This window comes from Heptranchias perlo, chromosome 19 (genome assembly GCF_035084215.1).
Source record: "Heptranchias perlo isolate sHepPer1 chromosome 19, sHepPer1.hap1, whole genome shotgun sequence".
Taxonomy (NCBI): Eukaryota; Metazoa; Chordata; class Chondrichthyes; order Hexanchiformes; family Hexanchidae; genus Heptranchias; species Heptranchias perlo.
This window is the reverse complement of record NC_090343.1, coordinates 9689348-9705342: the sequence shown is the minus strand read 5'-3', so window position 1 is coordinate 9705342 and position 15995 is coordinate 9689348. Positions and strand designations below refer to the sequence as shown.

General features: G+C 47.1%; 1 protein-coding gene across 7 annotated transcripts in view; it reads right to left on the bottom strand.

Annotated features, from left to right (window-relative positions):
- Positions 1-3321: 3321 nt before the first annotated feature.
- The window catches only part of LOC137335138 (PHD finger protein 20-like), a 58773-nt gene continuing 46099 nt past the window's right edge, over positions 3322-15995 (bottom strand). For 5 of the 7 annotated variants that reach the window (XM_068000268.1, XM_068000267.1, XM_068000272.1 and 2 more), the window contains 6 exons: positions 15313-15497; positions 12997-13096; positions 11124-11319; positions 9783-10203; positions 6516-6705; positions 3322-3942 (listed from right to left, as the gene is read on the bottom strand). In XM_068000268.1, coding sequence (XP_067856369.1) covers positions 3800-3942; positions 6516-6705; positions 9783-10203; positions 11124-11319; positions 12997-13096; positions 15313-15497 — 1235 coding nt within the window. In that variant the 3' untranslated portion in view covers positions 3322-3799. The remainder of the gene's footprint in view (positions 3943-6515; positions 6706-9782; positions 10204-11123; positions 11320-12996; positions 13097-15312; positions 15498-15995) is intronic. The other 2 variants (XM_068000273.1, XM_068000269.1) reach the window with 1 other exon arrangement.

Below are 15995 nucleotides of genomic sequence, written 5' to 3'. Positions count from 1 at the left end.
TCACGGGAGGTGGGGGGGGGGGGGGGGGCTGCATTACTGTAGTGGTTATAGTGCTGGACTAGCAACCCAGAGGTTATCAGATCAAATCCCACCAGGGCAAGTTGTGAAACTGAATTCAATAAATCTGGCAACCTGTGGGACTGGCCCCTGAACCATGACAGCCCAATGAGTTCACTGCACATCCAGTCCCACACCACATGTCTGGCTTACATTAGGAACAGGGACGGACCATAAATGCAGCACTGCCAGTGTTGCCCACATCCCAAGAACAAATTTTTAAAAAATGGGCCCCAGAATCAAAAAACTATGTGCGTACTGACCTTGTATACTCAGTACTTGTCTACTGTCTAACAGGGAACTCCCTCGATCAGCTCTTCTAGGAATCTGTACTAACAGGGGACGTAGGGGAGCCGAAACCAAACTGGCAAACTCCTCATTGTAAAACCTATCCTACCCGTGAGTGGCATCCACTCTTTTACTTACTAGGCTGTGTCTTCTGTACGGGATGGGTAGATTCGTCTGGAATTTGAACTCTGACCTCTCAGCACTCTAGTTAGCACACTGTGCAAAAAGAGTTCACTGTAGACGAGAAGGCACTCAGCGTGACCCACTCACGATCGGTCTGTTACAGAAGCAGCCGCGCGGCACCCAAAATATCCAGTTTTGATCTTCCTGCCTTTTGTGCACAAAACCCCGTGTGTATGGCACAGCTTTACATGGGTCTTGGTAACCTGAGAAACTGGCTGTGCAACATATGCAACTTCATATATTAGCCATGGGTGAGAATTTCTCAGTAATGTGGCCAAGACATTAGGTTTCAAGGGCAAATTCCTAGGGAATTAAGTGCAAAACTAAAAGGTATAAATCTTAGCTTGTACTTCAAGAACCACATTTCTACAGGTCAAAGAGCACGAACCTTGATTAACTTCTTGTATCCAAAAAGCAACAAGCTAATTTATACAAAAAGTTCACCTGGAGTCTAAATGACCAACAACCCCCAACTGCAACGAACTAACTCAGATGGAGAGGTGATCAAAGGGGCTTTATAATGGAAAAAGGATCTCTTTGAAAATGGCCAAGATATTGGAATGATTCCATTAATCAGCGATTGTGTTATGCAACTTGTACTGTATCCAGACACTCATGATCAGAGATATTAATCAGAGCAGCGTTCCTCTACCTCCTTCCGTGTGGAGTTCCTGGTTAACATTTCAGTTGCATCCAGTAACTTTTCTTTGTAACGTGGCCACAAGAGGGTACCACAGCATCAAACGAAAACCCTGGAGAACACAATTTACCCCATTCCCTTCCTCTCCTCCCCAACCCCAAGTTGAACTCAGCCTGCAGAGCATTCACACAGCAGGAGGCACTGCCTGCGGGCGGGTTTGGGAAGCTATAAATTTTCTGTTGAAATCAAGGAGACCTAATGTGAATCTCCTGGTCTAAGGAAACACTGACTGGAAGAAGTAATGCACAGAGTTTACACTGGCCAGTTTCTGGAATTTCTGCAATTAACGTAAAGTGCAGCAGAAAGTGTAAATGGGAATTCTGCTTCACATTCTGGCGGCACCTTCCAAAGAGCCTCCCACTACACCAGTGACCACAGATTGAGACCGGTCAATGTGTGGATGCCAACCTGTCCATCAAAAAAAAGTTAAGTGGTATGGTCACAGCTAAACACAGCTGTTAAGTGAAAGGGGGCATTTCTCATTACTGCTGAAACCTGAGTGACTTTGCAATTGGTGTTATCTTCTGTATTCCTTTTAAAAACCATTCCAAAGTATTATTACAGAAAATGCTGGAGAAGCTCAGCAAGTCAGGCGGCATCTGTGGAGAAAGAAACAGAGTTAACGTTTCAGGTCGAAGACCGTTCATCAGAACTGGAAGATGAACACTTTAACTTTAAAGAGTTGCTCCCAAACTTTAACTCTAACGTTTTCCAGTTCTGACTAACGGTCTTCGACCTGAAATGTTAACTGTTTCTTTCTCCACAGATGCTGCCTCACTTGCTGAGCTTTTCTAACATCTTTTGTTTTTATTTCAGAGTTCCAGCAAAGTATTTTGCTTTTGCCAAAGTATTATTAATTTCGACAACTTGTCTTGTTTTTAAAAAGAAGAATTTGTTTCAATTAGAGGGGGAAGGGAAGTCTGGGGATGGGGGGAGAACTTTTTGTCCAAAGTACTCCCCAATGTTATTGCATTAAAAAAGAATTAATAAAAAAATCTTGTCTGATTTTTTTTAAAAACTCAGATGGAGTCTTTCTATTTGACCATGTCTGGCCAGGTCTCCTTCACTGCTAGGCTGTTCCGAGGGTGCCACCAGGAGATGACCAGTTCCATTGAAAGCAATGGTACAGGGGGAATTTCAAGCTGATCTGGGCAGGGGGGCTGATTCCGAGCCTCCTGACCCCCATGTAATAGGCTGGCAACCTAAAAATGTGTGGCACCAGTCAGGCCAGTCCAATGTCACGGCCTGCAATGCGTTCAATGAAATCTGTAAGAAAAAACAAACAAGAAAGAAAAAAATGTGAACACACTGGTCAGTCAGCATCTGCAAAGAGGGAAAAACAGACTAATGTTTCGGGCAGGTAACCCATCATTGGAAACGTTAGCCTGTCTGTTCTCCTTACAGATACTGACTAACCTGCTGTATTTGCAGCATTTTCTGCTCTTGCTTATAATGAAGCCACTCCCTGGAGCAACCCAGCAGTGCAGACAGAGAACATTTCAAGAAAAAGTGCTGGCCTTAGGTCTTAGAAAGTGGGATTAGGCTGGATAGCTTTTTCTCAGCTGGCATAGACATGATGGGCCGAATGGCCTCCTTCTGTGCCGTAAATTTCTATGATTCCTTCCTAGGAATGTCAGCAGTCTGGTTTTGGACAGAACAGTCGGGTTTTTTTTTTGTTGAGTGGGCTGTCATGAAATGTCACCAGCAGAAGCAAACATCAGACTCGAGCAATGATCCCGCCACCCTCCTACCTCAGTCACACGCTGTCCCGTTTTGCACTTTACACGCAGGTGACGACCCTAAACTGTCCCCCCCCCCCCCCCCCCGCCACCTATAATGCAACGACCGCACGACGTAACTGGGAGAAACTGCTTGGAGGAATCTGTGACCTCGTGAGGGCTGAATTAACAATTACAGATGGCGTCCTTTACCCAAAGTGCTGAGGTTAAATCGGTCAGTCCAGCTGTGTGGGCATTAGCTCCCTTGCTCATTAACTCCTCCCAGTTAGTTCTCCTGACTGACTGCCAGAACCCCCACCCACCCTGGCCAAACAAAAAGTATTTTTTCTCCTTCAAATAAACACAAGACAGAAGTCAATGCATGGGGTTTTAAGTACACGAATAATCCTTTGCGTTGCTTTGTTTTTTTTTTCTTCTAAATGTCTGGCTGGTGACCCGCGCTCTTAAAAAGTTCAAACGTAGCTCCGCTCCGAGCGACTCAGACAAGGAGATGTGAAGGAAACTGAAGAATTCCGCCTGTCCTTTCCCCCAGACTGAGGATCGCAGTTGGGTGCGAGTAGCCCCCTTCTCCTGAAGCCAGGAATATCGCAAGAGGCCAAAAAGCCCAAGAACAGACAAAATGCAAACAGAAAAATAAAAATAGAAACTCGAGTCTGGATGCGTCGGAGTAGAACACAAAACCCAGTCCTGCCCATGCGCCACTTTGCGCGCGCTAGTCCCGCACACACATATATATGTATATACATATAGATATGACCACACCACCTCCGTTAAGATGGGCGGCCACCCTCAGCATTCCTGCGGTCAAGGGTCTATGGGTGTGTCGTGCATCTCACACAGGACAGCAGGAAGCGATCTGCTGCACTTTGCCCAGGTCTGCAAGGAGCTGCTTCATCCGGTGTTTGAGTTGTGGCAATCGAGTCAGTGGATCAGGGGGCTCCAGCTCGCCGGAGTAGTCCAGCCAACTCTCCAGAACTAGAAGGGGGGGACGGGACGGAAAACAAAGAAAATGGAATTACTTACTAGCGTACGTTAACCCACAAATTTGCTCCTACATTTTTGTTTATGCTCCCACAAGGCTTCTTCGGCAGCACCTCCCAAACTCGTGGCCTCCGCCACCTCGAAGGACGAGGGCAGCCATGGGAACACCATCACTTCCAAGTTCCCCTCCAAGTCACACACACCATCCGGACTTGGACATATATCGCCCGTTCCTTCATGGTCGCTGGGTCAAAATCCTGGAACTTCTGACCCAACAGCACCGTGGGAGCACCTCCACCACAGAGACTGCAGCGGTTCAAGAAGGCGGCCCACCACCATCTTCTCAAGGGGCAACTAAGGAGGCAATAAATGCCGGCCGTGTCAGCGACACCCATATCCCCAGAATGAACTTTTAAAAAAGCCACAATTGCTCCGACGTAAAGTCACTAGACTGGGAACCTCCTAGATTCAGTCTCTGGTCTGTGTTGAGCTGGCTGATCTCAGCTGGGCAATAGTGGGGAGGGGAGGTCGGTAGAGGAGATACAGTTTGCCGCAGTGAATGGGTGAGGATTGGGGTAATAAATTTTGAACAGTCAGGCAGAGCTCCTGATTAGTACAAACTTCAATTACTGGAATTCTGCATCTGGATTCTGGGTGAGGACAGGGCACGGAGCTGGCCTGGGCGACGATATCCTCTATAGTCAGGCAGCCGACGACACTCACTGGTAAGGCTCACCCACAAGTAATAACCAGTCGGACGAGGTACTGGAGGGCACTGGCATCCCAGGAAGGAGTCAATGACTTTGGACAGGAGGGGTGAAGGAAGAAAATTGGGAAGAAAGAAAATGAAGCAAAGTAAAGAAATACATAGATAGCCTTCGTCCCTGTGTATATCTAGCGGTGGAAACCCATGTGATCTAAATTTAGTAAGCTATTTTACCATTACCCTCTCTACACCATTTTGAAACCAACCAGTTGGGGCATGTAGCTGTGGACCTGCTGCTCTGCCTCCACAAATGCTGTCACACAGTTGGGAGTTAAGAAGTGCCGTTACCTCCCTTCCAGAGTACGGGCTGCGCTTGGCACTTAAAAGACTTGCATTTATATAGCGCCTTTCACGACCTCAGGACATCCCAAAGCGCTTTACAGCCAATGAAGTACTTTTGAAGTGTAGTCACTGTTGTAAGGTGGGAAACGCAGCAGCCAATTTGCGCACAGCAAGGTCCCACAAACAACAAAGTGATAATAGCCAGATAATGTTTTTTTTAAAGTGATGTTGATTGAAGGATAAATATTGGGGAGAACTTCCCTGCACTTCTTCGAAATAGTGGCATGCGATCTTTTATGTCCACCTGAATGGGCAGGCTCATCCAGACTCAGTTTAAAGTCTCATCCGAAAGACGGCACCTCTGGCAGTGCAGCACTCCCCTCAGTACTGCAGTGGGAGTGTCAGCCTAGATGTTGTGCTCGACTGTTTGGAGTGGGACTTGAACCCACGACCTTCTGAACCTTATGTTACCACAGAACTGCGCATGGTTTCAGTTGAAACAAGACGGGGGCAATAATTCGACAAATTGGTGGGTTCCAAAAAAACGCCATGGAGAGGAAAGTTCAAGCAGTTAATTAGAGTCGCTTGAGATACGACTTCTGCCCTGTCGTCTCCCGGCAGACTCCATTCAATCGGGGCTCTGCTTATCTGACGGCAGTGGCCACTCATGCTTGGCAGGTCACTGATGGTAGTGAACGGATCAGTAGTGACATCAGTGCTTTAAAGTTATCCAAAAATAATCTCTCGTCAATTGCTCGGAAACCGTACGGCCACAATATGTGAGGTCACAGCTCATATGCTGGAAATGTTCTGAATATAGTTGCGTACAAGGAGATAAGAGATACCTTAAGATCTAAAGACAAAGCATCTAACTAACAAGTGTCAATATGGCACAAAAGGCGGTGTGTTCAAGCCCCCCCCCACACCAGGACTTGGGCACGTAACTGCAGCTCTTCAGGCGAGGTCAGTGAAACACTGCAAAATCTTTCAATTCCTTAAAAATAAACAATTTACAAAAACTGCAGTCTGCAGCATCTGCCCACTTATGTTCAATTTAGCACCTTGTCACCTCAAAACGTCGTGCTGAATTAATTTTGGAGTGCAGTGGCCATTATGCAGGCGGACCTGAGGGGTAAGATGCTCGAGTAGTCCTAAGAGTCAGCTGTACCTGGCCTGCCCAAGTACCTGGCCCCCCCCCAGTGCATTAGCAGCATGCCTTCAAAGCTGTATGATGGAAGAACTGAAAAGAACAATAAAGACCGCGAGTCTGACATGGAAATGGGACGGCAGGTTAATCAGCTTCTAATTGATTAAGATTAGGGCGTTAATGGTTGGCTGGGGTCTTTCATGTCAGCTGACACTGCCGGAACAGAAGGCTTTCTGTAAGTATTTACCGTATTTGGCTTTTCACCTCCACCCTGGTGTTTGCTTTTCTATAAAGGGGGCCTCACCCACCCGCTTTAATGAGGGGGCTCCACCCAAAATGTTAAATCTATGGCAAACAAATCCTTCCGCTCACCATCCAGTTCCCTCTCAATGAAGTCCATCCGATGGCAGACCTCGTCCTGCAACGACTCGATGTGCGTCAGCAGGTTGACCTGCCACTGTAGCTGTGGGTCGCTGGCGTCCCCTTCCCCGACTTCCTTCAAACTACGGCTTTCCTTCTCCCGGTGTGCATCAGGAGCAGAGTCACCGCTGCTGCTGCGGACCTGACCAAATGGGCAGAATAATCGGTTAAAAAGTTCCTAAGTGGATAGAATATAAAACAGGGAGGTATTGCTGCAGTTATATAAGGTATTGGTGAGACCGCACCTGGAATACTGCATACGGTTTTGGTCTCCATACTTAAGAAAAGACATACTTGCTCTCGAGGCAGTACAAAGAAGGTTCACTCAGTTAATCCCGGGGATGAGGGGGTGGACATATGAGGAGAGGTTGAGTAGATTGGGACTCTACTCATTGGAGTTCAGAAGAATGAGAGGCGATCTTATTGAAACATATAAGATTGTGAAGGGGCTTGATCGGGTGGATGCGGTGAGGATGTTCCCAAGGATGGGTGAAACTAGAACTAGGGGGCATAATCTTAGAATAAGGGGCTGCTCGTTCAAAACTGAGATGAGGAGAAACTTCTTCACTCAGAGGGTAGTCGGTCTGTGGAATTTGCTGCCCCAGGAAGCTGTGGAAGCTACATCATTAAATAAATTTAAAACAGAAATAGACAGTTTCCTAGAAGTAAAGGGAATTAGGGGTTACGGGGAGCGGGCAGGAAATTGGACATGAATTTAGATTTGAGGTTAGGATCAGATCAGCCATGATCTTATTGAATGGCGGAGCAGGCTCGAGGGGCCGATTGGCCTACTCCTGCTCCTATTTCTTATGAATCTGTAGACTTACAGAGGAGGGAAATAAGGGGGACCAGGTACTGCAACACGTCCTTGCTGCAATATAGAGTGGGGAGGGAAAGAAGGCTTATTGTTTTCCTCCTCCAATTTTCTTCCCTCCTCTTCTGAAGCAGCTGATTCACTCTGAGGTACAGTCCCACAGGCAGGACTGGACCCCCTCCAGTACCTCACTCAAGTGGCCATTCAGCATCTACAAGTCAAGAGAGTGAGCGTGGGAGGGGCGTCGCAGCTAAGCTTGTCCATGTCCTCGACGGACATCCACACAATTACACTTTTCAGCAGGCTTCACCGGAGCGGGAACCCTGGCCTGACTGTCCCCCCTCTTCAGCTTAACAACACCCAGTCCATATTGTAGTACCCCCCCTGCTACCACTTTGTCCGAGATCAGCTAACTCAGCACAGGCCAGGAATCGAACCTGGGACCTCCCTGGATGTGCACGGCTCCGTTACACACTGCCTTCACTAACCGAGACATCAGGGAACCCTTCAGCAACTCTACTTAAAACTGCACCAGGGCAGAACAAAGCACGCAGTCGAGCAGCTCGAGTCAGGGCTGATACGACACGTCCAACTCGAATGGGACTGGTGAATCGGTGGGCCAGGATTTGATGCAGACCACATAAACCTACTGCAAAATAAGGACTCAACTGAGACAAAACTATCAATCTTTTACTTCTTTTAACAGCAAAGAATCTCTCTTTGTAAAAGGTGTATTTATCTGAAATCACTGCAAATTCACTAAACCCGCACTGACAAATTTGTTGACTTTTTTTTCCCATTCCAGAATTTATTTTTTAAAAATTGAGTAACGTATTTTTTTTTAAAAAGTGGGTTGCTAAGATGCTATTTTGGGTGTTGAAACCCATGATCCAGTCAATAAACCAGTCATTTAAAATTTGATGACAAAAATTGCCCAAATCTGTTTTGTGTGCAGTCAACAAAACTGCTGAACCGCATTGAAATTTTTGCTCGTGGGCAGGTGCTTCGTTGTTAGATTTTCCACATTTTCTAATCTCCTGACGCGATGAGATTCCAGGAGCTGCTGACGAAGCCGAATGATTTATTGTCTCATAGCTCTTCTCGGCAAACCATTTACTTGATATAAATGTATTCGCACCGAGTCCCGTTCTCCCATCACCCCCTGTGCTTGCTGACCTACATTGGCTCCAGGTCCGATTTTAAAATTCTCATCCTCGTTTTCGAGTCCCTCCACGGCCTCGCCCCTCCCTATCTCTGTAACTTCCTTCAGCGCGACAACCCTCTCAGATCTCTGCGCTCCTCCAATTCTGGCCCTCTTGCGCATCCCTGATGCCTTCAGCTGCCTAGGCCGTAAAGCTCTGGATTTATTAGTGGCTATCTTATATTTATGGCCCCTAGTTTTGATAATCGTCGTTGGGACTCACACAAAGAATATCCACTTACATGAGATAAGTGCTGGCACCCACGTAAGCAAACCTCAGCCAGAGTCAGTTACTTCAAGAGAGGAGGAGATAGTTGAATTATTTTCTTTAAAGCTTGTTTATAAATTAATGCTAATTGAACACGTGTAATTAGCTATATGTGTTCCCCATCACTTTAAGGACATGCTATTAAGCAACTAACTGAAACACTCCCACTACCATTAATTTTTTTGGGTGGGTTGAATTTTCACGTTCAAGGATGATAGCATCAGTGTAACGGGGGGGAATGGGACGTTCACCATCACTCTTTGCTCCCAGAACGGGCGCTGAGCGTTACACCTAGTCAGGTACAGCAAGGAGATAACAAGCAAATGCTGGAAATCTGAAACCAAAAACAGGAAATAATAGAGACGCACAGCAGGTCCGTCAGCATCTGTGGCGGGAAATGGCAAGTTAATATTTTGGATGTAGCCCTTCATCAGAACTGAGAAACAATGAAAAATGAACACCGTTTAAATAGAATTTGATTTTAAAATAAATAAATCTCACCCTATTGAAATGCTTGTTCGTTTGTCAGTTGTGACAAAGTGTCTACAACCGAAACACCAGCTTGTCTGTTCTCTCAACAGATGCTGACTGACCTGTGGTGCGTTTCCAGATGTTGTGTTTTTGTTTCAAGTATAGCAAGTGTAAGATGCAGGGTAAACCTCCCTCAACTCAACCCCAATAACGTGCCTTAACCTCAACTGTAGAAGGGAATCCCCCATTACTAGCCAACCCTATGGCCTAATTGCCACTGACAATTTAGTGACAAACTATTGATCGTTTGTTTGTGCTGTACACCAATGGTCTACAATCTACTTCACAGTAAACATCACAATCATTTTACTCAGGGTCCCCCTACAGCTGGTGGAGAAAGGCCCGTCAGTGGAATATCGCACGTTTTTAATCTCTAGATACGCAGTTACGCCTTGAAGCACTAACCTTGCAGTGACTCGCTTGTTCTCGGTGAAGATCAAGGTCCAGCCTGCCCGAGTCTTCGTCGATGTTTCTCCCGAACCTCTCGGCCAGCGTTTCGTCTCCGTTCTCCCTCATCCTTCCAATCCCTTCATCCAGTGTGGAGTTCCTCGTCTCCACCACAAGCCTCTGCTCTGCAGCAGGGTAGTAGGCCCGAGGCTTCTGGTAACAGTGTTCACTGGTGATGTAGGACTCTTCTATCACGGGGACTCTGCTCTGCCTTTCGGCCGTGCCGTTCTGCGTCCTGCACTGCGTGCTCGCACTAGTGCTCACTCCACTGTTGCTATCTTCACTGGGTGCACTCTGCCTCTCCCGCAGCTTTTCAATGGTGGTTGAGGAAACTCTCCAGGGCTTGCACCAGAGCTTCAGGTCTGGTTGGTCTTTATTTCTGGGGACAGATTGCACAGCAGGTGATCAAGCCAAGAAATTGGAAAATAAGCACAAGTCCCATTTCATTCGTTTTGTGATCACCGGAGCGAGGGATGTTGGTGCTGGCGAATGGAACTCTGGGCTCCAACGATGTGCCTCCGGCCCCACATCAGAAGAGCACCATCCCACTGCATCAGAGTAGTAACCTTTCCAATTCCCATACCAACCATCCTCTGAGTGAGATCGCCCACAGGGGCAGCTTTGAGCTGTAGTCCCATGCCCATTCGACAGTTAGCAGGAAGAGGCAACTTTCACTGGGTCGGTCCGGGCCGACGTCCAGGGACAACGGGCCAGTGCTTAACCCACTGCACCATTCAGTTCCCATAAGCACATCTTTTAAAAAGCTGAATCTACGGTTTGCCCAATTGGTTAATTGCACTACGTAATGTAGAACAAAGCCACCCAGACCAGGAAGGAGCTGGATTCACCTGCCGAGCCACCAGAATAGGCCATTTGTAAACTAAGCAATTTTGGTGAAACATAGATTTGGATTAATTTGACTGAGACCACAACCACGTGGCAATAAAACTGCTCTGAACAGAAAGCTTTAGAACAGAGTCCCCTCATCGACAGTCCCTGGGCTGTTCCCTAGTCAGATCGGCAATCATCTTCCAAGCCTCTGCCAAAGTTGATCTCAAGCATGAAGCTAGAAGAACTCAGGACACTTTCCCCTTCCCAACTTTCCCACACTGCGAGGCAACACATGACTCCCACCCAGCACCTTCCCCTCCGATTGCTCAGTTGGGATCAGGAAAGCGGCGTGGTCAAATACTTTGGACAACAAATTCCAGTCCGATCTCCGGCTGGTGCAATGCACTGGACCACTGATGGTGATAAGACACTTGGCTGAACGTTAAAACTACCGGTGCTCTTACTTACTGTAGTATGTATATCTTCAGCTGCAGGCCGTGCAGTACCTCAATCACCCTGTGCACATCTCCCAGTAGCTGGTGTGTTGAAACTATCTTCCCGCTGTTCTGGTGAGAGTAATTCTCTTTGAGAAAGGTTAGGCCGTGCATGTGACCATTGCTCAGCCACTCCTTGTCGTACCAGTATCTAGAATTCAAACGCTGATCTACGGCAGGAACGACATTCCAATCAATGGCCGCTCGTCAAAAACGAGGGGTGTTAAAAGCCGAGAACTGAACATTTCCCCCCCGATTCATTTCGGCACCAGAAAGGTTAGCTACACAGTAAAACCCTTCCGCTCAACCCCATTAGCATATTTTAGAGTAGTTCCATTATCTGTGTCAACCGCGGCTCAGTGGGGAGAACTCTTGCCTCTCAGTCAGAAGGTTGTGGGTTCAAGACCCACTCCATAGACACGAGCATTGAAGTCTAGGCTGGCATTTCTGTGCAGTACCGAGGGACTGCGGCACTGTCAGAAGTGTCATCTTTCGGATGTGTCATTAAACAGAGGCCCTGTCTGCCCTCTCAGGTGGATGTAAAACACACTATATTAAAGAACAGCAGAGGAGTTCTCCCGGTCTCCTGGCCAATACTTATCCCTCACATCACTAAAACAGATTATCTGGTCATTATCACATTGCTGTTTGTGGGATCTTGCTGTGTTCGAATTGGCTGCTGTGTTTCCTACATTACAACAGTGACTACACTTCAAAAGTACTTAATTGGCTGTAAAGCGCTTTGGGACGTCCTGAGGTCCTGAAAAGCGCCATATAAATGCAAGTCTTTCTTTCTCTCAGTGGATAAATGTGCCACTGAACCTCACAGACCAGAAAGTCCCAGGGTTCAATTCAGGGTCTGAGCCGAGTTAGATTTAACCGGTGCCATTTTTGGAGGGTTACTGTCGGTTTCAGTTTCCATGTGCTAGGGTAGTGAAAAATTCAGCCACGGTTCCCACTCCAAATGGTCACCCAGCAATCCTTCCTGCAAGGTTTGTGGATGCCAGATGAGGATAGGGCAAGACACTGCTCAGATATTTCACCCTCAAGTGAAGAACGGTAACTTGAGTGATGTACCGAGGGCTGTTGGCGCTCATGGAATCATGCCCTTCTGAGGTGTGGTGGGGGGGGGGGGGGGGGAAAGAGAGCCTGGATTGAGTTTCCCCTTCCCAATCCACAGCCTCTGAAGCCAATGGGTTAATTTGCCCTCCAGTTTTCCTCTGTCTCCCTGTGAGGCTAGAATCCCCTGCTCCCATTCCGTGAGGAATCAGAGGTATAAGACCATCAGGCCAGGGGAGTTCTCCCCAGTGTCCTGGCCAATATTTATCCCCCAACCAACATCACTAAAAATAACAGATGATCCGATCATTATCATATTGCTGTTTGTGGGATCTTGCTGTGCACAATTTGGTTGCCACGTTTCCTACATTACAACAGTAACTACACTTCAAAAAGTACTTCATTGGCTGGAAAGCGCTTTGGGAGGTCCTGAGATGTGCTACATAAATGCAAGTTCTTTTCTTTCTTTATTGACCACATTCAGGTGAACATTAAAGATCCTACAGCTCTATTTGAAGAGGATCAGGAAATTCTCCTGGCCAAAATCCTCCCTCGGCCAATACCATCACAACCGTTGAACTGGTCATTCACCTTATTCAGGTGCTCGTGATCTCACCGCACGCAAATGGCGGCTATATTTTCCCCCCGTTATCAACCATCATTCCAATTCAGATTCATGCCCTGCGCGCGATGCATTCGAGATCTCTCCGAGGCGCACGACACGTAAATCGTGTCCCTTTTCTTTTCTCACGTGCCAACGTTCGCATTCGCTTCCGCCCAGCACTCACCTGGTGGATCACGACAAATGTAGCAAGTGTAGGTCTCTGGCACGCTATCCTCCAGCAGGCCCATGCAAACACCGTGCTGCCAGCACAGACACTCCTCGCACTGGCGGTAAAATTTAAAAAAAAACAAGAGTTCTTCAGTGACTCCGGAGAGAGAGCTCAGGACAGATTCAGTTCTACCTCAAACACATACACGAGTGGCAGGGAGTTTGGGGGAACTTAGCATTATTAACAAAAAAAAGACGGACTCCGCTCAAGCCAATCGTCATGGTGCCCGTCACTCTCTACCTCTCCTCCTTAAAACCTACCTCTGCCACCAAGCTTCTGGTCACCTGTCCTAATATCTCCTGACGTGGCTCGGTGTCAAAACTTTGTCTGATTATGCTCCTGTGGGACGTTTTTACTATGTTAAAGGTGCTGTATAAATGCAAGTTGTTGTTGTGTCCTTTACCCGTGCCAGTATTAACGCAGCCTGGGGAGAAACAGGGGCCAGACATGTATAGGCTTTAATACTTTGAGGAATACAAGGAAATGTTTTGAAAGGCCGTACCTGTTATGCCCCAGCTGTCTGATAGTGATACAAATATCGAGAAGAGCTGTTCTGGGGAAAGTGGTGGGTGTTTCAGATGTTCGAACTACTGGAACAAATCCGATCACTCTCACTACTCACTTCTAATTTATTTTCTCTCATTAATTTTCTCCCTTCCTGTCTTGAAGGTGCTGAGTCCTTAATGGAATCTGGTTACCACTGGCAATCTTCTGGGACCCCTTATGGGATTCTAGTCACCACTGGTCGCTGTCTATTGGAGTCTGGTTACTGCTGGTGACCCTCTGAGGCTGCTTACTGCAACACAGTTACCGCGGATCCCTCTCTGGTACCCCGCCCAAGTGACGGTTATCCACGTCAGAGCCTTGAGAGCCTCAACAGGCTAGTCGACTCCAGGGGAGCCAAGGAACAATATTAAAAGTGCAGCAGCGACACCTGCGCTCTGGACTGTCCTTCCCTCCAGGGCACAGAGGACAGTGCTGATGTACGGACGGATGACAAAGGGAGAAAAAAAATGGGTCGGGGAGCTCGATATCTTCTGAGCACACCGAATATTTGAATACTTATAGAATCACACAGCACAGGAGGCCGCCGTTCGGCCCATTGTGTCTGAATCACAGAAATTTATGGCACAGAAGTAGGCCATTCAGCCCATCGTGTCTGTGCTAGCCAAAAAAGAGCAATCCAGTCTAATCCCACTTTCCAGCTCTTGTCTGTAGCCCTGTAGGTTACGGCACTTCAAGTGCACATCCAAGTACTTTTTAAATGTGATGAGGGTTTCTGCCTCTACCACCCTTTCAGGCAGAGAGTCCCAGACCCCCACCACCCCCTGGGTGAAAACATTTCTCAACTCCTCTCTAATCCTTCTACCAATTACTTTAAATCTATGCTCCCTGGTTATTGACCCCTCTGCTAAGGGAAATATGTCCTTCCTATCCACTCTATCTAGGCCCCTCATAATTTTATACACCTCAATTAAATCACCCCTCAGCCTCCCCTGTTCCACAGAAAACAACCCCAGCCTATCCAATCTTTCCTCATAGCTAAAATTCTTCAGTCTTGGCAACATCCTCGTAAATCTCCTCTGTACCTTCTCTAGTGCAATCACATCTTTCCTGTAATGTGGTGACCAGAACTTTTCACAGTACTCTAGCTAAGGCCTAACTAGTGTTTTATACAGTTCTAGCATAACCCCCCTGCTCTTATATTCTGTGCCTCGGCTAATAAAAGAAAGTATCCCGTAGGCCTTCTTAACCACTTTATCTACCTGTCCTGCTACCTTCAGGACATGAAATTTACAGCACTCCAAGGTTCCTCTACACCTCTCAGTATCCTCCCATTTATTGTGTACTCCCTTGCCTTGTTTGCCCTCCCCAAATGCATTACCTCACACTTCCCCGGATTGAATTCCATTTGCCACTTTTCTGTCCACCTGACCAGTCCATTGATATCTTCCTGTCTGTGCTGGCTCTTTGAAAGAGCTATCCAATTAGTCCCACTCCCCTTGCTCTTCCCCCAAATTTTTCCTTTTTCAAGTATTTATCCAATTCCCTTTTAAGAGTTACTATTGTATCTGCTTCCATCACCCTTTCAGGCAGTGCATTCCAGATCATAACAACTCGCCGCGTAAAAAAAAATTCTCCTCATCTCCCCCCTGGATTTTTTGCCAGTTATCTTAAAGCAGTGTCCTCTGGTTACTGACCATAAACTAATATGGTTACATTTTTATTTTAATTTTTTCTGGGACTTGTATCACAAAGCTTTACTGATACCTGAATCATGAATTCATTCTCTTCTTCCACCTCACAGACGCAGCGTACAATTTCTAACTGGCTGTCGTCCCCATCTCCTGTCTCGTCGGGATTGGTTGTCACATCCACGTCCTGACTATACTCGTCTTCGCTCCAGAGTAGACTGTCTGTGGACGAGTCACTTGTCGGATCGTCATCTGAAACATCTGACACATTAGTACTGCCGTCAAGATTGAATTACCACACGGTGCTAATCAAAAAAACAGCACACAGTTCATTCGTGCCTGTGCCACGCGGGGCTCAGAGGTGCCTCAGTCCTAACTCCTACAGAGCTACAATATGCTGTGGGCAAAAAGGAGTTGGCTCCCTCCTCGAAAATGTAGGGCTCATATATGTGTGTGTGTGTGTGTGTGTGTGTGTGTGTGTGTGTCTCAGAATCGATGTCTGCAAGTGTCTATGCACTTTCCGGTCAAGTGGAAACAGTGCACTCAGCTCTGGTACTGTACAACTTGAGAAAACTCAACGTCAGCTCCTGAACGTATACAGTACACTGGTCTATAAAGGAACAGTTTGCTCAGGTGTAGCACTGCAGGACTGGTGTGCGTCTTAGTTCACCTCTTGCGCATGTACACGGTATCACTGGGCAAACACAATTCGTTCACGTCCACCAGCTCTACAATCCCCTTGTACTCTTGGTCCCGCTG